We start from the raw sequence: 24572 nt of genomic DNA, 5'->3' as shown, positions 1-24572 counted from the left end.
ACCATGGGAAACACCTCTCCCCGGGCAGAGAGGAAAGCGCGAGCCCACAGTGTGACTGTGTCAGCAAATGGTTTGTGATTGGGCTTCTCTTATTCTTTGGGGTCTTCTTTGGAGAATTCTGAAATATGCAAACTCGTACTCAGTTTGTCCTACTGCTGTTGCGTGACTTGAGACGAAACACGTATCTCCTTGATCCTTTCCCAAGGCCACGGATTTAAGCACAATCACGGATTTAACATGAGCATCCTCTCGTGGAAATGTGTTTTCTACCCTGCTGTGTTTGGTTTAATGGTCATATTTCTGGACCTAAAGACAGGTACGTGGCATTAGTTGACTTAAAAATCAAGCGTTCACTACTTAACTAAATGCACACACAAACTCTATATTTTAAACTTTGTTGTTGTTGTGTACCCCAGATGCAATGATGGAAGGTTCCTCTATGGGATACCTTGATCTGCCTTATACTCAGGAGCCTGCGGTGTTTCCACGCATCACTCACATATCTGAGGTGAAGCCATCGCGTGAGAGCCACACGGTTATCTCTCGACAGAAAAGGAACATCCTTTTTCCAAGTGGAGTCAAACTGTGCGCGCAAGAGACCACCGAGCAAGTCATTGCAAACCATCTGAGCTACTTTCATCTCAGAGGTAAGACCCAGTGTGAATCGGTGTTAAAAATGAATATTGTAAATGGAGTTTCATTGTCACTGTCACACCAAGGTGTGAAGATGGCACCAAAAAGAACAAACAAACTGATTTTGAGAGATTGCCCCCTCTGTATCTTCCCCTTTGCGTGTCTACAGTGTGAAAAGATTTAATTCTCCAGTGGACGAGAGAGTTAACCTTTGCTGTGTTTACGCAATAAGATCCATCAGACTCAATTAGACTTCATTAGATTTGTATCAAAACAGATTGCTCCACTTATTGGGCCCATTTACTGAAATAACATTACACCACACACACTGGTAGCATCTACACAACATCAGGTCTCCATTAAAAGAAGCCGTTGTTACCTACACTGCGTCTTACCAGCCCTGCAGATGAGTTCTGGTGTGCTTTTAAAGGATTGTTGCACAATTTAGCACTGCATTATATATCTTTATATTATCTACCAATAACCCACAATGCAATTTGACAGCCAAGTTGCATATTAGTAGGTAATGCTGCTTTAAAGTACTTTGCTTGGAATAGTTCATGAAATTAGCAATTCATGCAGACAAAAAATACAAATATTACACAAACAACAAAAAAAAAAGATTTTTTCTAAAAAGCCAAAAGTTACAGTAAAAACAGACATTTAGCTCTTTCTTATATGTGTGCATGGGCAGGTTTGTTATGCAAGTTAGATATGGATTTGGAAGTGATCACTGCAGCCTTGTGGACACTGTTAATTAGAGAAGAAGATTGGAGCATATGTCTGTGCACTGATTTTGGATCAGCGCCCAGTAGGCGGACTCATGAGAGTTAGTCACGACATCAATGTGGAAATGGATAGATTTATGATTTAGCTTGGGCCCCCAGAAACTCTAACTAATGATATCAAGATTGTAAATGAGTCAAACTCATAAAATATGATCTTATTTCTCAGCTAATGAACGTGTGTCGTGGTTTCCTTGTCAAACAAGCATACATTTAAGTTAGGGTTCAAGTTTCACCCCAATAAAAATAACTTGGAAAACATTACTATGAAAGAAAGTTCTCTTTTAAGAGGGTGCTGTCTTTCTCTGGTCTAACCAGTGTGCCAGGAGACCATATGGGAGGCGTTTAAGATCTTCTGGGACCGCCTCCCAGAGCAAGAAGAGTACCAAAGCTGGATGAGTCGATGTCAGGAGGGCATAGTCTCTGCACGGGATATTGGCAGCTACTTTAGTACGTCAGAGGAGCATCAGACTCTGGCTAAAAAGGTAACTAAATAACAATAAAATGATGTGCGATTAGTACAAAACATGATTTTCTCTGGAGCTGGCTCATGAAACTGTTTTCCACTTCCAGAGAATGTCGCTGCCCAGTTTGAAGAGGTAAAAGAAACTCTCTGCTTTGTTTTCCCCAAAGTGACCTTTTAATGATGTGTTCATGATCTCATTATTAAGTCTGTGTTTTGTAAATGTGTCATTTTTACCACTGTCTGTAGTGAGCCCACCAGGTCCTGGCAACATATGTGCAGGTAAGGTTGTCAAAGCTCTTCAACCTTACCTGTTCATATTCCCACTCATCACTTATCAAACATGATTTTTCACATTTATTTGTTTTGGCTTCTTTTTTTTTTTTCATTTATGTGTCATAGATTTAGGTATGTGTCTTTATGCTCACTGTCTGTTTGAGTTCCCTCTTTAAATGATAATATTAACAGGGGTCCAAGCAAAGAAGCTGTTGAAATACAACCGTACCTGTTATAATTCTCATCGTTTTTTATTATTCATGTCATGTGGAAACATGAAGTTTGACCAGGTCCCATATGCTCAGACTCTGAAACTCCAGTTTGTCTTTGCAGTGTTCTGTAAAATGGCTTGGCCTGAAGTCAGCTGTCTTCCATCATTTTATTTTTTCTTACTCCAGCTACATCTTTGCTGTCTGATGTTTAAAGAATATGAGATTTTTATTAAAAAAAACATTTTGTTTCACCATGTTCATAAAAATAATTTTTTTTGACGCTTTAAACAGAAACCACTAAACCAGCCGTCCTAAAACTGACTCAGGATTATCTTGGGAATTAAAAAAAAAATCGTTGAAGTATCTGCTGAAGGCTTTGAGAAATCAACCTGAAATTACTGAACGTGGAACATGTTTACCTTTTCTTGGTTAGTGAGTTTGAGTTGGTACAAAATTTGGTTTTGAAAGTTAGGACCTCGTAATACATGCATCTCCCCTAGTCCTCAATCAAATGTTAGCAACATTCACATGATTTGGATATCACATGTTCCCCATTGTGCCCAGAAATGCCAAACAATGTGTCTGCAGTAACATTCACAGTTGTATAAACAGCATCGATTTCACCAAATGTTTGAAGGTATTTGGTAAACACATGAAACACATGTTTTTTTCCCCAGAATAATATAATTATTATCTTTTACAGCTCATTTGAACAGCACACTTAAAAAAATTTTTTTTTACCCCCCAATAAACACAAAGTCAAATTCATGTGAAATAAATAAAATCAAAGGTTTATTTATTCAGATGCTCTAAATTTATGCAAATCCAGTACATTTCATTTGACAAGATTCCATAAATGTAACATTTTACTCTGTACTTCTGTAACAAAATTGCATACAAAATATACAAGTAATTAAATTAGTTGAAAGGAAGTTAAGAAATAATTTTTTTATTAATTTTTTTAGTGTAGTGATTATATATCGATATGGTTGAGTCCTGTTAGCCAATGGTGCAACAGTTTTGTCTAATTTAAATAAACAATTACAAATAGCTTGACTGCTTCTGACTTGCTTGGATCTCAGTCTTTGCCTCTCTGGCTATACTTTCTTTTTTTTAATCTTTTTTAACAAACTAAATTAATAGACAAAAATCTAACCTTCAGTAATTTTCAGACACTGGGAAACTGGATTTGCTTCCATTAACTTCTTCTTCCGACCCTACATGCAGTGTGCATAAGCCATTAATAGTTGTGCTTATTGCCTTTTTATTATATCATAATTGTGTAACGTTGTATCGGCGTCGCTAACACGATCCTCCTGTGTTTCACAGCACTCCAACACCAGACATACCAGAATCCGTTGAAGCTCCTGAGCTAGGTCAGTGTTTTACCTGATCATACTGGCATCTGTAGCAAAAATCCCCCTTTTATTTAACCACCCTGATATAGATTTGCTGTTTTTGTGTCTGGCCCGTGTCTAGTGTGCAGTTTTGTATTTTGGAGTGTGCATCTTTAAGTGCTCGGTATGTGAGCTTGGCTTTAGGTCAGCTGACCCTTAGATTTAGCAAGAAGTCAGGGTAAGGACAGTCTAATCCATATAACTATCACTAATCGTGGCACTTGCCAAACGTTTAAGCTGACATCCACCTCAAATAAACCGACAATCCCTTTTTCTTTTGCATATGAACTTAACCACCTAGAAGACACAGCTGAAAACAAGGAGGAGGATTCCCCTGCCATTTCACCAGGAGTAGAGGAGAGTCCTGTGAGTGTAAACACAGATTGCTTGCAGACTGGGATTGATCATTTGCCCTTAACTAAAGTGCGTCTTTATCTCTTTCTCACTACTCAGCTTTACAATGATATAACCGTACAACCGCCTACTCCTGCTCCGCTGGAGCAGGTTGTGGAGCTAAGCATCCTTTTGTCAGGAGAAATGTACAACGAGAGCCTTGCTGATCCGGCCAGCCTCCAGTACCAAACACTCAGCAGACAGCTCGCTGAAAAGGTTTGCCTCTAGCTCTGGCTCCTCGTGTCTGTTTCCCTTTATATCTCCCATCTGAGCCTTGGCGCTGGCCTGGACTCTCTATATCTACTGGTTTATGGTCTGTGATTGATGCATTGTTAGTTTTAATAACTCGCACTTTAATGACAGCAGTAGTTAAACTCAAACTGTTAGGCAAGGGCTCAAAACACACTGACTTTATGATACACAGTTGGTTAGGGTGAAATAATAATGTGCTGAAAATCCAGCTTCATGACTCATGTCTTGGGAATACATAAACTTCCGCACATGCACGCCGCTGCACAGGTATGCCTACAGGCCTTTTCCCTGGCAGTGGATGCACAAAACCTTGCAAATGAAAACATTAAACAGACAATTTGGTGCATTTTTTTGTGCGCACACGTGTATGTGTTTTGCACTTGATGAATGCTTTCAGTATTTTTTTTCTTTTGATTTCTGAGCTGCTTTTATTCTCTGCGGGGATTTCCTGGACAGCTAACATCTGCACACACCTTGACATACCGTAGTCTATAGCAAGAAACGTCATGCATACAAGCAAGTTTGCGTGCCTTGAAGAGATTAAGAAGAAAAGTGGAGTGGAGGGTAAGATGGGGACTGATGGTAAATGAGTGTAAAGAAAGAGGAAGTGGAGGAGAAGTCAGCAGACGAAAGACCCTGGAGACCTGTACGCATACTTCTTCATCTCTGGAAGATTTAATAAACTGGGTCAGTGAGTCTGCAGGACGACACGACTATTTTTTTCATGTTAGTGTGGTGAAACAAGGCCTTGAAAACCACTACAAGCTGTTTTCTATGAGCAGTTTGTCTTTTAAGAAAAATAATCCGGGGACGACCTTTCAAGTACTTTGAACAAAACGAGTCCTTTTGGAACAATAAACGAGATTTATTTTGGCAAGCAGGTTCATTGTAAACCACTCGAAATAAGAAACAAATTAACTGCGGTTTCCACTCTGATGCCTGGTCAACTTTGTCTTTGCAGATAGAAGACGCTCTGGAGGGGCTTCCTGGATTTAAAAGTGTGTCTGTAACTGACTTCAGGTCAGCTTCTCTCCAATGATTATGGCTGTCAGAACAAATGGCCTTTTAAAGCCGCCTCTTTTTGTAATACTTGTATCGTGATTTGAGCTCTCGGCAGAAGTTTAACAGATCTCGCTTGTTTCACACAGACCGCAAGATGACGCAGAGGGGTGAGTCATCAGTAGTTGCTCTGGTACTTCGACCTTGAATAGCTCTCCCCATCCTGTGTTGTGTTTAAGCCCACAGATCCCTATCAACCTTAACTAGAGCTGTGTATGTGTGTGGCCCCAGCTTCATCTCACGCTGTGTTTACCTGTGAGCGTGGGCACGTGTTAAGCTGTGTCACTAGTTGCCTGTGTTAATGGACTTAGCACAGTCACTCACCTGTTAAGTGGGATCAGGGTGGGTCGAACCAAGTGAGCAGGTGCTCCTGTATAGAGACGATAATCTGAGCTTTACCTGGAAGGATGGAAATGAGTGGAGTTATCGCAAAAATAACCTGTTTGTGTGGTGAAATGGAGAAAAATAAGGGAATTACAAAAGGCAAGTGAATGGACAACAAACAGAATGCAGGGTCAAACAATCTGCTTGTACGTTCCCTCATGGGGATTTAGGTGAGAGGTCTCATGCTTATGTGGGACTGTACAAAAGCTTCAGCCAGCACCATGTTAGTTTAGCTTAACAAAAATTGGAAACAGAGGGAAATGGCTATTTGGAAAGATAAACTGAACTGGTTTGTTTGAGCTGAACAAAAGCAGAAGGGGATAAATGACAGTTTAAGAATTTAGTTTGCAATATGCTGTGCTGGATCGTTGACTGGAACGAGGAACTTCCAGGAATCGTTAAATCCAGCAGCGCCTAGAAGCTTTGATATAACTTTTCATAAAATGCAATTTTGTTAGACATTTTTTTTGTGTGCAGATTAAACACATTGGCTATTATGCACTGATTATTGAGCTTTAGGTGTGCTGGTATTTTATCGTTGGACATATAAACCCAATTCCACAACATTTATGATACTGTGTAAAGGGTTGGGACACAAAAATCCATAAATCCATATTTAAGTCATGGCAGAACACAGGAGACATATCAAATACTTAAAGTGAGGCTATTTCATGACAAATATTAAATAATTTTGAATTTGATGGAATAATACCACCAAAAGATACAAAGACTGGCAGTGCACAAGGGACAAGGCCAAAAATCTGTATTGGAAGCTCCTGATCTTCAGGCCCTTAAATGCCACTGCATGAAAATAGCCCATTTCTTTCATGGAAATTAATGCAAGAGCTCGGGAACGTTTCCAGAACATTTCCTCAGCACCATCCACAAATGCAGGTTAAAGCTCTGCCATCCACAAAAGAAGCCATACGTGGACATGATCTCAGTTCACAGGCATTTTAAAGATTGTTTACACAGCGGTGAATTTGTGTTTATGAAATCCGCAAATCATTGCATTCTGTTTTTAATTTACATTTTACGCAGCGCCAAAACATTTTTTGCAAAGGGATTGTATAAAAACAGTCTCCCCTGCTGTTTACAGCTAAGCTACGCTAACTGGTCAGGGCTTCATATTTAACAGCAAGATTTGAGAGTAATGTGTCTCTCACAACCTCTGGAAAACAAGAGAAAACAACACATGTCGTCTGTTTGAAGTATTCATTTATTATTCAATGTATGAATCTGTGTAGAAAATTGTAAATACAAAAGGCCTGATAAATGTTGTAGGGTACAAAGTTTGTTGTTGAGGTGCAATGAAATCAACGTTTATATACCTTGTATGTTTGCTCACATTCAATACCTGAATAAACATAGTTATAATAATAATAGTTAGAAGCAGTCATTAGTTTTTTTGGTAACTGTACTCTGAATATTATTTATTCATGAAATTATGGCTATACATTAAATAGGTGAGTAAGAAATGAATTTATTGCTGTAATCAACCTTGCATGCAACTTCTAACTCCAAATTACAAGGCACAGCAGGAGCAGAGCGCTGCCTGACTGCCCTTTTGTGAACTGGATCTCCTTCTAAATGGGGCTGACTTTGGGTCAGCACGTGCTCAGCTGTCTGCCAGTAACCCAACAAACTAGGTCAGCATGGACATGGAGGGCTCCCAGTAGTCAAATGAAGCCTGATAGATGGCTTTTTCCAGGCTCTGGAATCTCTTGTGAGGTTTCCATGTTTATTATGATATTGATCATTCTGCTGACTCGGCTCCTTTAGCGCTATACAGTCACACTTCTGCGTTCCAAGCAAGAATAAATCACACGATTCATCAGTCATATGTTAGCGTTCTACAATTTTTAAAAAAAGGTTTATCATTAAATCAAGCTAATGCCTGAACAATTTTCTTCCTCTTTCCCTCTAATACCTTTAGTGTAATTGTGTGCAAAGGATAAATGTAAACTATTGAATGGGATAATAATATACTGGTCATGAAAATGCATGAGAAACCCTCTCTGCTTATTTTAAATTAAATATTTAAACTTGCTGCTGTAGTGGAGCGGTAATGGGAGCTTTAAAGGAGAGAGATTAGAGGTGGGAATTATCAATAACGTAATATATTTATAGTGAAGAATTAAATCATAATTAGCATAACATAAGTACAATATGAGAGTGCAGTTATCCAAAATATAGGAAAATTATATTAAAATTTTCCCTAGGCCTAACCTGGATCACTATATGAATTGGATATAATATAACAACAGCATACTTGTGTCAGCAGGTTTGGTGGTTTGGTGGTGGACTATGCCGTCACAGTGGTGGTGAATGGAGCAGGAGTGACCGCTGAACAACTGAACTACCTGACCCTACAGTCGAACCAAGTGGAGAACTCCTATCGGGAGTTCAAGGAGCACCCCACTGTGGTCCTCACCATCAGTGAGGACAACAAAATTTTCATTGAAGACCTAGATGACAAAAAGCTGGAGAGTGGTAAGATGATGTGCATTACTGCCAGTCTTCCTAAAGATATTCCTTAAACTGATACGCTCATATTTCCACTATACTGCAGAGATTTATTTTGCCAGCATGGCAGTGGAGTCACTGGGAATGCACTGGAAAAGGTGGTGCGTGCATCGCAGGGCAAACCTACATGTGTCATGTCAAATAGAGATGCTGTTGACATTGCACTGATATTAAAACACACCGTTCGCCACTTGAGAAAACATTCCAGGCTTTTAATAGTCTCATCTGTTTTTTATTTGACTCTCTTTCTGTCAAATGGACAGAGACAAGTTTCAGTCCCACCACTGGGCCATTTTTAATGGACAAATAACAGTCATCAGTTATAGGAACTGTGTATTTATTCAGTGTGTCAGTTAAATCCTCGTCATTAAATGGTCAGCAAAGGAGAACTCAGCAGAAAGGATGTTTGAAATCTGAGCTTTAGATTTTTGGGCTTTACTGTAATCCTTTCTTTTTTTGGGCATACATATTTTGGATCTCACAGTGAACTCTTAAAAAATGACTTCACCTACTTAGCATTGCTCTCCTTTAAAGATGGTCAGACTGGAAGCAGGCATATTCAAAGCAAAGATATGGTTTATTTTATTCCCTATGTTTTTTTGAAGTGTGATAATAACATTGCCCACAGTGCACCATGGTGCTGAAAATACAATAAGAGAATACACACATACAGTCATTGTTAATCAGTGGGTTTGCATTAATGTCATTGCTGTTTTGTTCTCCACATGGACTGTTTACCTGCTTTCCTCTAAAGTGTATCATAGATGTTGATCAATAGCATTCACACTACTTTACATATCCCCCCAAATCCTGTCCCTTGCCTACAGATTCTACATATTTATGCAGATGTCTGAGTTTTGAGAGACTGAAGGGATTATTTTAACCTTGTGAGTCTGTGAATGTGTTATCCAAGCAAGATATGCTCCTGGAGACACCTTCTGTGGCAAGAACTATCTCAAAGACTGTTTGAGTACTTTTGCAATTCTTTATGTTGTCTGTAGACTTTGCCAAGATGTGACAACAGCGCAAAACTGGGTCACAAACTTTGGTTGGTCCAACTGAAACTATAAGCCAGTCCTGTGAGACTACAGTGGGATATAAAAACTGCATATACAGAATCACAGGTCAGGTCTGATTAAAAACAAAACAAAACAAAACAATACATACCGTATTTCAATAATAGGCTGTTTGAATCCCTTGCGTCTGTCTTTAATGTCTCTTTCCAATCCATGAGTACATCTATAACTACAGTCTGTCTTGCAAAGGAGTTGATCCAGCTGTGCAGCCAGCTTTGTGGTAGTTTCTGCTGCAGTAAGTGTTTTGAGCTGTTCATTTTCCCCAAATGATCTCAACATAGCGATGCAAACAGACTCACAAAGTGAAAACAAAGTTGCAGATGGTAATATTGCAGTAACTACTACCGAGTAGTCAACATGTCTAAATGTTGACGACACTGCAATGGAGAAATCTTTGTCTTTAGCCAAACAGACGTTGCCTCACCTGTGACCTCGTCCCATTCGCCCAATCACACATACCTTTATACAATGATTTTTTTTTAAATATGCCACCTAAAAACTCAGGCAGTCAATATCCTACCTACCTTTTACTTTGGTTATTTAATTATACGTTAACATATAACGTATAATTAAACGCCTTGTGTTTTTAAAGACTGCAGGTCATTAGTTTACTGCGAAGGCAAGCACTTTTAAAGATGGATGCCCTCTCATTTCCATATTAGTTATAGGCTGTGACATCTAAAATGATGGCTAAACATTCTCATATGGCTGACACATGTGGCTTGGGGACTTAAAGACACAGCTTTGGCTTTGTTTTTTTGCCTTGGTGGTGATGCAATAATAGCCTTGGACCACAGTGGCTGATATTTATTCCAGATTTTAGCACTGATTTGTAGATATTTACCCCTGGAGGTGACGCCGTCAAAAAGCAGGCAGTCTGTGCTGAAACACTAACAGTTAACAGAATTTTGAATACGCCGGCAGGCAGAAATATTTAGGCTATTTGGCACGTTTGTGTGTTGTATGTCAGTTTTTGTTAATGTTTGTTTTTTCTGTGGTTCCACAGTGTCTGAGATTCCTCACTCTATCAACACTGAAGACGGAGCCATGGTGAGTAACAAGTTACCTCCACAGCTATCATGAAAACAATCTCTCTCCAGGCGATCCAGCTGCTTGGAATTTGTACATCGCTTTTGTTAAAAGACACCTTGGTATAACTGCTGTTGTGAAGACCCGTAACTGCCTTGAGATGTTATCCAGACTACACCAGCGCAGGTAGGGGATGAGCTCACTAGCAAGGATGAAGTGAAGCTTTGAGGATTAGTTTGGTTCTTGCTGTAATAATCCATTGCTATTCTTGGGCAGAGACTGCAGTGCACCACAGCGCCATGAGTCAACAGAGACTGCACATGAGAATTTATCTAGACAAGCAATACCATCTAAAGTATGTCTCTGTTCGTGCTCTCTTGTGTTTGAGTGTGCTTTTAATGATAATCACAGTTCGGTTTGCTTTGGTCACGTTTTCAGCATAGCCTGATAATTTGACACGTGGTATGAGGTTAGAGAGTTGATTTGAAGTTGGAACGGTTTAAATAAAGATTTCATTTGGTTGTTATGAGAAATATGAATCTTATGATAAGCCATCAAACTAAATAGATACAATAGCAAAAGTAGTATAGTAGAAATTCTTTAACTATAAAAAGGAATTAGGGAATTAGCTTAATGCACTACAAAAACACAAGGTCCATGAGCAAAACTAAGACTTAATGTGAAAGCACAGGAACAAGAACATATAATTCCCTGAAATATAGATTGATACACATCTTGAAATAAAAACTCTGCAGTTATTCAGAAAGACTTGGGTGGTTTAGCAGCAGCTAATAGAAAGAGTACACACACACACACACGCACTCAAAAACTCACAAAAACTGTATGTAATTCTCTAAAAAAATATATATTAATGATAGCTGTATGTGTGACTATGTCTGTGCAAATTTTCATTGAGATATGCCAACCTATAAGGAGGTGATAGGACACATAGATGTACAGACATATATATATATATATATATATATATATGGTACAATCATTATTGTAAGGTAGCTCGAGTTTCAGCTGTGCAGTCTTCAATCATCACACACTTCACCAAAGTAACGTGATTTAACCAGGCACCAACATTTCCTCTTGGTTAACAAGTATATGCAACGCAAAGACACATTAATTAGAATACATATTGAAAGCTCCTACTATCCACTTTCTTCCTGTTACTCAATTCAGAGTTGCAAGAGGGCTTGAGCTTGTCTTACCTGTCACAGCACAGGCCACCAATCTGTTGCAGGGCTAACACAGAATGACAGACAACCACTTACTTTCGTGTTCACACCTAAGGTTGGTTTACAATCACCATGTAACCTAAGCCAGAGTACCTGGAGAGAACCCACACAGACACAGAGAAAACCCACATAGAAAAGCCCAAGAATGGATTCAAACCCAGGACTTTCTTGATGTGAGGCAACAGTGTTAAACACCGCAACACCATCAACTAACTCTCAACTAACTTTGTTCAGTCTTTAATTACACACACAGTGTTTACCTCAACACTAGATGTGGTTCTAATAAAAGATGATTAAGCAGAATTTCACAACAAAGCTTGGCTAACATACCAGCAGTGTCCTTAAAGTTGGCATTAAGCAATCACTCCATTCTCTGCCATGGCTCACACACAATCCTCCTGATGTGTCTGGCTTTGCATTAAGTCAGGCATTTACTGTAATTAACTTTCATGATATATCTAGGCGTCTTCCTGTTGAAAGGGAGTTTTCCTTCCCACTGTCACCAAAGTAAAAAGGGTGTTTGGGGATAAGATTAAAAATCTCTGCCTCTGGTGACTGGCCAATCAGAGCTCCTGTTTGTGATGCAGATCAGTGCTGTTGATAAGCCACCAGAGGTCCTGACCCTGGAAGAGGACATCAAAAGTGAATCTTCAGAAACCAACACAGTGGCAACAACAGAAAATAATGTTATTGTTCTAGAGGAGAGTGAAGTTGCATCTCCTGCTCTTGTTCCGAACTTCCGTATACCTGAAGCTGCCGGTAAGTGTTATTTGGGCAACTTTACATATGATGCTTTATTTTTCCGTCATAGCATTCCAGCTATACAAGACTACTAGTTCTTTAAGTCAGATATCTTCTATAATAGAGAGTGAGTTTCTTCTTATCTTTGTTTTTTCAGGGATTGAGAAGGAGGGTTTGTTGCTGGAGGATACTGTGCAGATTCCCTCTGTAGAACCTCCTCCACCTGAAGACCTTCCAGCTGAACTGCCAGGAAGCGTCACACTACCTGAACCCCCAGTAGAAATTGAAGCCTCTGGTTCAGTCCCAGATGTTTTGGAGGGGCTAATTGAACCATCTACAATCACTCCAGAAGAGGAGGAAATGTCCCTTGGGGAAACTGCTTCAGAGGAAGAGGTGAAAACAGAAGAAATCACCATAAATGCAGATGTTACATCTGGAGCTGAGGAAGAGACATTTGGACCTACAGCTGTACCTATGGAAGAGGAGAATCCGGATGATGTTGTTGAGATTATAGAGGAACTTGAAATCTTTACTGTCATAACTGAAACCAAGGAAGAAAAGGGTCTACCTGCCCAAATACCAATTCCAGATGCTGTAGATATAACTAGTGAAGCATCACAGCCAGAGCCAACGAAGATGAGTCTTCTTCCTGTTGGCGATAACTCCATTGAGGGGACATCAGAAGAGTCTAACCCTGCAGATATTCCACCTGCTAATGAGGAGGCTAACACCCTAAAACCTGAGAATGCAGCCATTAATGTGCTGTCGGCCAGCCCAGAGGAACCTGTATTTGAAGAGAATGGCTTGGAAGAATCAGTAGAAAATCAGGATCAGGAAAGAAATGAAGAGGCTCTGTCTGAAGCTCCAGTTGTAGTAGAAGAGCCTCCAGAAACTCCAGAGATCTCTAGAGAAGATCTTACAGATGATGAAATCTTACTGGTTAACAAAGATGTTCCTGAACCACCAGTGACAGATTCTCTGGGCCCTGCCCAACCAACTGCTCTGTCTCCAGAGAGGGAGTCACCCTTTACCCGTATCTCTTATGTAAACCCTGATTTTGATGATGAGCCTGACACAGACATGCCTTTACTGGTGGAGGTAAAGCAATAGAATCAAACAAGATTTGTTTTGAACAAAAAATGTATGCTGTCTGCATCTGATAATCAAATCATTTTACTTTCTTATCGCCTAGATCCAGACTACTGATGATGGCTTGGATGATACCACCACTGGAGACCATGGTTATAATGTGGTTCAGTATGGTTATGGTTTGATTAACCACACAGAGGAGGGCAGCACCGGATTCCCAATAGGTGTGGGCCACGGCACAGACCAGGCTAGTATTGCCATGCCTGTAAACCCTGGACGAGCACTAATGGTTTTCTTTAGTCTGAGGGTGACCAACATGATCTTCTCAGAGGATCTCTTTAACAAGAGTTCCCCAGAGTACAAAGCTCTGGAGCAACGCTTCCTTGAGCTGGTAAATGCCTGCGTCTTGCAGGATTTGTTATTTTCATTATTCACAATCCTGTGTAAAATCCTTTTGCTTGTAACATCAAACTGCACATTTTTCAACTGTTCCCTAGCTTGTGCCCTACCTACAATCCAACCTCAGTCACTTTGAGAACCTGGAGATCTTGAACTTCCGAAATGGGAGCATTGTAGTCAACAGCCGGATGAAATTCGGGAAGCCTGTGGCTCGTGGCGTCACAACAACTGTCTACTTGATATTGGAGGACTTTTGTAACACAGCCTACCAGACCATGAACCTGGCCATTGACAAGTATTCACTGGATGTTGAATCAGGTATGTTCTTACTGACAACCAGTGCTTGGTTACTGCTACAACTACACATGTTTCTTTTCCAGCTATTTATTAATAAGTGACTTATGTATATATATATATATATATACACATATATGTATATATTGTACTATTCTTAGTTAGCGTATTGTCTGTCTTGTTAATGTTGGTTTATAATGGAGCACTGTAACAAAAAAATAATTTCCCCCAGGGATCAATAAAGTATTCTGATTCTGATTCTGTCATAAGGACAGCACTTCTTCTTGAGATCCCTGTCAAAGGTCTCTTAAAGAAATCACTATTTCTGTTTTTGTTGCCAAGAACCACTGTTCTATGAGAAAGTCTCACCTGTCACCAGCTATCTTTAGCTACTTCCTTGCTTGTATTTGGGGATCTAAATTAGCCTTTTTAAATGCTTTCATGCTAGCATTGTATAACAAACTCATGAAAAGAAGGCAATTGGCTTATTTCCATAAATTTTAAACACTTACTTCATTGTCACCTTAGAATATTGCTTTGCAAAGTATTCTAAGCTATTCTAAGGCAAAGTATAGCACAGTGCGCAAAAGCCTACAAAACCTTGCCAACCCCTTTTTCCCCTTGCTGAGTTTGCTTCTGCTGAAGGTTTCTTCCTGTTTAAAATTAGCTCTCTGTAAATAAAACTGAATTGAATTGAACTGAATTTAATTATTGTGACTTGTGGCAGAGCTGAGCGTCACAAACAGATAAGCTGGAATGAGATAATCAGGCTTCCTTGGACTGCAGCCATGTTGACACATATCATTATCTACTGTTCACTCTGACCAACCGGTTAGTGTGAGTAGAATGACATATCCCGGTATAGTAACTAACTCCAGGGTTCAGCTGGTTTGCATAAGCCAACTAGTACGTGTCCGTTTGTTGTTAGCTATTTCAATTTGTAGTTCATTTGTAGTCTGAGTTCTCTTGACCATGCACATTTGAGAAGGTTATTTTATTTTACAGGTGACCAGGCCGATCCCTGTAAGTTCCAGGCGTGTAACGAGTACGCTGAGTGTAAAGTGAACAAGTGGTCTGGGGAGGCAGAGTGCGTCTGCAATGCTGGGTATTTCAGCGTGGATGGCTTGCCCTGTCAGAGCATCTGTGAGCTGCAGACTGACTTTTGTCTCAATGACGGCAAATGTGACGTCATCCCTGGCCAGGGAGCCATCTGCAGGTGGGTGACAGGCGGGGATTAGGGGAAGTGATCTGAGAGTGTGTGCTGGATAGTGTGTCTGAGTTTGCAGATTTGTGAGGCTAGTACTCCATCACATAAACAGATTTTCAAGTGCTAGCTGGGTCTCCCCATAAATCTAGCTGGCCTTGCAAATTATAAATAAGTAAATAAAATGAAGATTATGTTTTATATCTTTGTTGGGTACAAAATATAATTAGACCAGCCCAGATTTATTTTCTGACCTTACCCTCTCCCATACTCCGCTTCAGCTTCTCTTTTGTTTATTCCATCTGCTCATCTGACGACTTTGTGACTCAGAGCCTTTCGTTGCCCTGCCCCATGACTTTGGTGTGCACTTCCACCATAAATTCTCTTTCTATTTTTAAATCATGTGTCAAAACCCATCTGTTCAGAAATGCATACCATTCATTGTAACATGGTCTTAGTCAATTGTTACTTTGATCAGTGTTGTGTATATGTTTTTAATTTGCTGTACTAATGTAATTTGTCCTTGAGGGTTTTTAAAGGTGCCTAAAAATAACATTTATTAGATTTTAGCAAATCTGCAAAGGCTCAAAACTTTGGCAGTTAATATTCAGTTATCTACACCAGACATTATTTTTTGTTGTTGCCTTGTACATACTTGAAAACAGTAATGCTAAGATTAACATGGTGATTAATTTTCTCTGCTCCAGGATACAAGACTTCAGTTTAATGCGATAAGGTCCAAACCCTTTTTTAAATTTTATACTGCCTTAGATGCTTTTACATATTTTCCAAGACATTCCTGATGATCACAGGTTTTGTTTTGTGTGACTAAAGATCTGTGCATATGCATCTATATCCAAACATGCAAATTTGTATGTGGTGTGTAAGTTGTGCACAAGATGACGTGCCAAGAACAATCCAACATCAGTGACAGAAATATGTCCGGTGGCTATGTTCACGATTTTGTATGTGGTGTGCTTAACTTGAGTGATTATGAACAAACAAGGACGGGCCTTTGTTCCAAGATGAGTGCTTAACATTTGTTTCACACCCACTACCACATCGTAAAACACACAGGCAGCTCCAGATGCTGTTGGATCGTTGTTTACCTCACACCGTCCAACAAAAGTATTGTGGTGCTCCAACCGAGTGGTGTGAATTGTTGATTCTTTATTCCAAAAGTATTAATGATTTAATGACTTGTTGTCGTCAGTGATGACTTTTTAAAGATTTTTGTTATTCAGTGAAAGAAAGAGACATTACAACATGACGCATGACGTGTATGTATGAATCATGATGTGGGATGCAGCATTTTCATCTTCTGCTGTTTCCAATGCTTCTCGTCTTTTTCGTTTTTTGAGCACTGGAAAAAAATGTTATCGCGGTTTTGAAAAATTTCCAACGTCATCCCCAGGTGTCGCGTCGGGGAGAACTGGTGGTACAGAGGAGAACATTGTGAGGAGTACGTGTCCGAGCCGCTGGTTGTTGGCATAGCGATTGCCTCTGTAGCTGGCTTCCTATTGGTGGCCTCTGGAGTCATCTTCTTCCTGGCCAGGACTTTACGGGATCAGTATGACAAGGATGAGTCAGAGGACCCCATACGGTAAGGAGTGCACGTCAAATGCTGTTAGTACCCAAAGAGTCATTTCAACACCACAGAGCACATGGGGATGGTTTAATAATGAAAGAATTTGGGATTTCTGTTGCAGTTAAGAGTTTACAGGATATTTGTAATGTTGTTTGACTTTAGTAATTATGACTGTGCTTTTAATCTCGCTGCCTCTCTGTAAAGCTGTTGGATTTAGATTTCTACAGTGGGCAAACCATTCAGAAGGCTCAAGGGCATATTCACGACTGAGAAACCAGCTTTTCAGTGCACTCCACACCTGAGTATCAATATAATGCATATTTCACAGAACTTCAGTTTTTCATTTACAGATTCATCCACTGAAGCCACATTTAACAGTTTAAATAGAGTTTCAGTTAAGATTTGGAGCTGTATTTAATGTGTATGGTGCATGCTACAGTGGAAAATGTTAACGCCTGGTCTATCGTATTTGATACCTGAGTTTTGTGTGATACCAATTAAAAATCATATATGCAAATCATTATTTATTTATTCCAAAAAATGTGGAATTTTCTGACAATTATTTCATGGTTCAGTCTTTAAATGGATATTAAATTTGATTAAAATAGGAAAATTAACACTAAATCCTTTTGTCAGTCAGTGTTAAATAGAAAGAAACCATACTTTATTGTTTGATAGTGAAGAGAAATACTTAAATTTAGTCTGTTTGATGACCAACCCTCTTCCATGCAATCAGCGTGGTTATTTTCTTGAGGGGACAGACTAAGTTGAGAAATCCCAGGCCAGTCTCCACAGTCAAAGTTTCCACTGTACCATCTCTTTATCCTTCTTAACTTACAGCGGTACAGCCATCGTCTCCTGCTGCCTGGATGTTTGGAGTGTCCTGCTTTGCTCCTTTCTTGAATTCCTCTGTCTTTTAAAGACACACACACACACACACACACACACACACACACACACACACACACACACACACACACACACACACACACACACACACACACACACACACACACAAAGATCTGTCTGGCATGGATCCTGGACCTGTCTGTGGAGAATGACTGTGCTGACCTCAGCCAATTAACTGATCAGATATGGTGCTGATCTATTGCTAAAAAGCCTTAAACACATAACAGATTAGGCTTTCTACTAGTCCGGAATCTGACTTTCTGGCACAAGCAGGCTGGCTTATCTAAGCCTAATAAAGGCTATTCCACAATAACATCTTATTTACTGAGACCCACAGTGTTACGGAGGATGTAAATCATTGTGTAGCTGATGAATAAAAATCTGTGTGTGTGTGTGTGTTAATAATGCGTGGCCTCAAGATAACTAGTCTGTTGTTTACTGGCCACACTATGTGAACTCTATAATGCTATTATTACGCATGAAGCATGGATAAATTAGTTTTAATTCCATTATATTTTGATTTTGAGAGGCTTTATTGTTGAATTCATTTTACCCTATCACATGTCAAGGCAGTCGCTTGAATTTGGCACACACTGGATCCTATACAGAGCAATCAGAGCACCCTCATTAGAGAGAGTGTGCTAGTTCAGCGAGCGAGGAGTAGACAAGGTTCATTTCTCCTTTGTAAAACTGCAGCATATTGCATGCAATATTTTCATATCTGGTCCACATCTGTTTTTGTCATTATTTAAAGCTTCTGCTAAACAACATTTGTCAAATTCATTCATGCCTTACGTGTTATAATAGCCCTACGGAGCTTGGCTGCTATAGTGAGTCAACAACTGACTGCATTTCTCATAGCCACTCATCAATAAGTGCTACAACTTCTTATTCCCATGTACTACTTTCTAATGGGCACAAGTTATTGATGAAACGTACAATAACATTTTTCATGGCCGCGGAGCTCTTTTCCTGACTTCTTCCTCCTGGATGTGTGACTCTGTTTCCCACCCTTTCTCTACCATGCGACTGACTTCACTGTTTGTGTCATTTTGCAGGCGAGCAGAGAGTCTCCCATCTTTAGAGAGGGCGACCAAGTACAACCCCATGTATGAGAGTGAAGCGACCACAGGCTACAGTCACTACTACCGCCGCTACCCTGAAGCTCCCGTGTACAGCAGTGCTAGCGCTGAGGCCTCCACTGACTTCAGCAGCGAGGAGATACGACACATCTATGAGAACAGCGAACTGACTAGGGAGGTTCGTGAGAGAACTACAATCCAGTGGTTGAATTAGAAGAGAGGGTTGTCTTTTCTTTACCTCATTATTTCTTTTAACTCTTGGATTACTAAGCAGAAGTAATTCCCAAGTCACCCTGTCTACTCTGTACACATAAAACACCAGGCTTAAGTTTATACAACACTCTGAAGACTGTTTGGCTCGAATTTTGTGAGAAAATTGCTGTTGCTGTTTGGGCCAAAAAACAAAAAAAGAGTGCAGTGCAGCTGGGAAATTTGAGGAAGTTACACACCAAGGGCAATTCATATTAATTACACGTTTTACCTGTCTATGATGAAATTAATTAATATCAGGTTTTTATCGCCATCTGCCTTTTGTTGACTTAAAATTCTTTGTGGCTTTTTTCTGATGTCATGTTTTCACTAAGCTGCAGCCTGTTGAGTTTACTGTTTATCTGCCTGTGATGTAATGTTCCTTCTGGACATATATCCTGTTTTTCTGTAGGAAATCCAAGACAGGATACGCATCATTGAGCTCTACGCTAAGGACCGGCAGTTTGCAGACTTCGTACGGCAGCACCAAGCGTAAGCGGCTCACTTGTTATCCTCTTTTTGGACTATGATCAGATAAAGAAACGGGCCAAACAAACCAGGCTGTGAGGAGAAGGGGAAGTGAGTTTGAGATACAGGAGGCCGACAGGACACATTTATCATTCCTAAATCGTCACCAGCCAGACCTGGAACTGATACAGTGAGGTTGAAACCATTACAAGATGCAGATATGTATTCCACTGCCAGCTTGCCTGGCGATAGCAGTTTCCCCATGGTACTGATTGTTTTTAAGCCGTATCTGGTAATAGATCACCTCCAAACCAAGCTGAGTGAAATTGTAGTTCCATGTTTAATGTAATAAAGTAACTTATCAACCTCAGAAGTATCTAAAGATATTATCTAATGTTACAGTATGGTGACTCAGTGATTAGCACTGTTTTCTCACAGCAAAGGGGTCCTGGATTTGAACCCAAGCTGGGCACTTCTGTGTGGAGTGTGTGTGCTCTCTCCCATGTAATCCTGCCCATCCAAGCCCAAGACTTTCCCAAAAATAAGAGTTTCACTTCTTGCATGAATAAAGGTTAATATATGCTTTTTCTATGCCTCTGCATCTACTACAGTGTCGTGGATACCCAGAGAGAGAGCTCCTCTACACAGATATGAAGCCGTCCTGTGAACAGTGAGGTATTTTGCCTTAATCTGAACGCTTGTTCTTTTTTAACAATACTCCTCAATATAGTTCTTAAGAATGGTGATCAAGTAAGAAAATAAATGTAATTTCTCATACATTTAAGAACAGCACCAGAAGTTAATTCTTAACTTATTGTAATTTATCTTTTTCAGTAAAGAAAATTTAGATAAAGAGAATTCAGGAAGCTGATTATTATCTATATTGTACATAAGAGCAGGAAAACAAAAGATAAAAAAGATAAATGGCAAGTAAATGACAAGGGGGGGTTTAATACTCCAAACAAATTGATGGATTACCAGAGCAGATTGCCTAGGTTGGTGTAAACTGCACCGTAGATGGGAAGAAACTGAGCGTGCAATAGATAAAGTAGATAATGATAAATGACGTCATACTTTTCCATTTTGCTTTTCCATTTTCAATGACCCATGGGTTACTGGCTCTCTGCAGATGTGGAAGAAATTAAAATGACTCAGGATTTAAATGATTTTCAAGAACTTGTTCAGCATTTTTTAATGTATGCTTTTTATATTCTTTTTAATTTAGTGCAGACTAAAGCAAAATGTAAAACATCGGACTGTTTTCTTTGTTTTTATGAGTGGTTGAGTACAGCACTATTACTAGTCTAGGAACAGTTAAGTGGCTGCTGGATTCAGTTTCATATTTTATATGGAGAAATCAGATCTATATCAGTCTTTTCATCTGTCCCCAAAAAGCAAATTTACATATTTCCAACAATTCCAAACTATTAAAGCCTGGCTCACCAGTGCACTCACAACATTGCACATGAATCACAGAGAAATAAGGCATTTCCTAAAACTTAATGGTAAATTCATTTTGCTGAATCAAGAGCATGTGCTCAATCATTAGAGATAATACATTCAAAGGCAAAATATAGTAACTATATAGTGTTGAGTGTGTACCATACTGTATATTTTGTTTTGTTTGTAACTTTCATACTGACACTCCTCTCACCCTTCACAGAAACGCACCTGTGTTTCTTAACGTCAAGCTCCCCGTCAAGACTGTCATCTTTTCTTTGCCACAATTCTCAGAGCCTGGATTGCACTGTTTAAACTGGACTGTCTCACAGCATACGTCTCTCCACAAAAAGTCTGCGTCCGTCTCTGCCTGTGTGAGGGCAGAGGTGCTGATGCTTCTTCCTCCGCCCTCAGTGCCTTCTCTTGACTGGGTGAGCTTGTTGTGACATCACGGAATGCGTCTGCTGCTTATTTATCGGACATTTCCCTGCAAGGAAAAGTAGACCGCATCCTGTTACTTGAAATTTTGACAGATGAACTGCACCAAGTAGTATTTTTATTTAGTATGGGCTCTTTTCATCATGCCTACCTGTTCATTCTCAAAAGGGAAGAACATAAATACTTATGAATATGTATGTATTGTATGTATATAGCTAAACTGATGTCTGGTAGGGAAGATTTTTCTCTTTACAGTAGGGATTCTCAGAGAGATACTGAGAAAGCAACTTTTTTAGTAAATGGTGCTATTTTAATATTAAATGCTCTTTGAAATGTAGGTCTGCAGTGATTCGCTTTTACAATTTAAAAGCAACACCAATAAATCAATTATGTATATTTGGATATTATCCTACATTAAAAGGATAGTTCAGCATTTTCAGATGTACGCTTCTCAGTTTCTGACAGAGTCTGTCAGGCTGGCTTTAACATATAAACTCAAGACGAGCGTGTTTTTATGTAGAGTTTTATTAATTTTATTTGGGAAATTTACTTGTCAAAGTGAAACCAGAAAGCTGGCAGTGGAATTCTGATCAGTCATTCCTGAAAAAAAGCTAAAAGGCCACAACTACAACTATGTGTAAAGAGAACAGTATTAATCTTTGAATTCATTTGTCTCAGACCGACAGGTGAAATAGCTGAAAAATAGCCACACAGTCTGCCTTCACAAGCATTTGTGAAAGAATGGGTCTTTGTAATGAGTTCTCTGATTTTGAGGATATGATGCCACGGTACAACAAATCACTTCATAAAATTTCTTCCCACTACAATCAACTGAAATTGGTGTAACAAAAACTCTAAACCTCCTCTGTTGTTAACATCAGCACCATAACTGTGCGCCAAGAGCTTCGTGTCATAGGTCTCATTGGCTGAGCAGGTCGTCCAGATGCAATGTGTAGGTGGGCAAGTACTTTTCTACATATAGTGTTATATAAATATTGAAGATTTGTTACATCTTTATAGCCGTCTGTACAAAAATATGCTTCACTATGTGCGTCAAAGAACAAAAACATAAAAAGAGGGTTTTCACCACTTGAAAAACTTTACATGTGGATTTGCCTTTAGCGATGCTCCAGACAGAGCCAGGCAATAAGGTTTCTGCTTATATTCAGTTTTTGTACGTTTGGATGTGCAGATATTGAAGAGGTATTCATCTTCCTCTAAACGTACTCCAGGAACAATGTATGTGACAAAATCAAACTATTCCTTTAAGGTGGCCAAAAGCAGCGAACTTGTTAAGTGTTAAACTGTTTCTGTTTCTCTTCATAAATGACAAACTTTGGTGTTTGTTTATAGTGTATGACAAGGCAGACAAGAGTGAAAAAAACGCTGGTGAGGGAAGAAAGGCAGAGAGCATGAACCTTCTACAGCTCAGAAATAAGTGAAAACACGTTTCAGTGGAAAAATGCTCCAAGGCAAGCGGCCCAGGGATTTGACCAAATGGTGTGCTTTCAGATGTCAAATGCAATGCAAACTGGAAGAACAGGAAAAACTAGGAAGAGCGAACTGATAAACAACATATGCTCTTTGGAAAGATGACCTCAAGCTGTGTCTTCTGCTGAGAGAAGCTGTACGGTTACCAGCGATTTTTTAAAAAAGTGATCTGTCCTTTGTCTGCCTATCTGGCCACGATACTCCTCTTTAATCTGAAACCTTCTGACAGACTAAACCCAGTGCTTTCTTTGGCATTCCCATCCATTCCTCCCTGGATTTGTTGGACTTGACCCTTTTGGTCCTTTTAGAGGACCCAAATAGCTACAACCCAGTTAGTTTTTATCGTCATCCAGTTTATCCGCTGATTCTGTTATAGGAGGCCACAATAATATAATGTTGGATATAAATAATGTCCTAGCTTCTTGTTTACATAACACATATCCCGTCCTTTGGTCTTCTGTTAGAGCTCTACACAAGTGAAAAAAACAACACTGGTGGAACGGACTCTTATGATATTGTCATGCCTTTTGCAACTTATTTTCAATTTGTATATGTATGCTTTTTTTGTCTGCATACAGTTTTTACCACCACCATTTATAACATCCGCTACCTGGACAAACAAGCCAATCATCACATACAGTGTCCTGCCATTAAAATAGCAGTTGTCCTGTAGGATGTAAATTGTGTGTGTTTGCAGTGTTTCAACATTTTCTTTTTATACTGATGACACCATGTTAACAGTGTTATCATGCTGTGCAGCTGTGTAAAGGACTAATAAGGTGTAACAAGTACAAAAATAAAATATTTTATTATAAAATGAAGAATCCACTCCTGTGTGAAGAATCACGAAGCACATTTACGTTAAAATTTTAATTTCCATTTACCACCATGGTACTGCACATTATTTACACACTGTCTGCAAATTACGATGTCATGTTGGCAACTGCTAAGCATAAACCTAGCAGCAAATATTACATTTCAGTCAGCAGGAATCTTGTTAAAAGAACATTGCTATTTATATTCATCAGCCACATTGTTAGGTACACCTATTCAACTGCTGCAGTTAATGAAAATGTGTATCAGCCAGTCACATGGCAGCAATTCAGTGCATTTAGCTAAGCAGACATGGTCAAGATGACCTGCTGAATTTCAAACCAAACATCAGGAAGGAAAGTGATTTCAGTGACTTTGAACGTGACATGATTGTCAGATTGTCATGGTGTCAGATGGTCTGGTCCATAGGTCCATACCAGGAACTGCTGATGTACTAGGATTTTCCCACACAACCATCTTAGGGTTTACAATGAATGCTCTAAAAGGGAATACATATCTGACATGTTCTTTGGTTGAAAATGTTTTCATTTCAGAAGTAAGAGAAGAATGCCCTGACTGCTTTGAGCTGATTGGAAGGTAACAGTAAGTCAAATAACCACTCGTTACAAGTATGCAGA

General features: G+C 39.5%; 1 protein-coding gene across 2 annotated transcripts; it reads left to right on the top strand.

Annotated features, from left to right (window-relative positions):
* impg2a (interphotoreceptor matrix proteoglycan 2a) lies at nucleotides 1-24222 on the top strand. 2 transcript variants are annotated; one of them, XM_084908416.1, is made up of 22 exons: nucleotides 1-316; nucleotides 417-647; nucleotides 1737-1903; nucleotides 1992-2017; nucleotides 2131-2163; nucleotides 3699-3745; nucleotides 4068-4132; nucleotides 4220-4375; nucleotides 5373-5431; nucleotides 5560-5580; nucleotides 8139-8347; nucleotides 10463-10506; nucleotides 12317-12488; nucleotides 12628-13568; nucleotides 13663-13950; nucleotides 14057-14276; nucleotides 15258-15468; nucleotides 16871-17059; nucleotides 19012-19213; nucleotides 19697-19776; nucleotides 20364-20427; nucleotides 21416-24222. In XM_084908416.1, the coding sequence occupies exons 1-21, from the start codon at nucleotides 238-240 to the stop codon at nucleotides 20404-20406; spliced, it is 3483 nt and encodes a 1160-aa protein (XP_084764542.1). In that variant the 5' UTR covers nucleotides 1-237; the 3' UTR covers nucleotides 20407-20427; nucleotides 21416-24222. The 2 variants fall into 2 exon arrangements, with proteins under 2 accessions (XP_084764542.1, XP_084764543.1); XM_084908417.1 differs by lacking the exon at nucleotides 2131-2163.
* The last annotated feature ends 350 nt before the right edge of the window (nucleotides 24223-24572 follow it).

This window comes from Perissodus microlepis, chromosome 16, assembly GCF_051167445.1.
Source record: "Perissodus microlepis isolate ML-2025 ecotype Zambia chromosome 16, ASM5116744v1, whole genome shotgun sequence".
In the NCBI taxonomy this organism is placed as follows: domain Eukaryota; kingdom Metazoa; phylum Chordata; class Actinopteri; order Cichliformes; family Cichlidae; genus Perissodus; species Perissodus microlepis.
The sequence above is the reverse complement of the archived record's forward strand: the minus strand, read 5'-3'. Positions and strand labels throughout refer to the sequence as shown.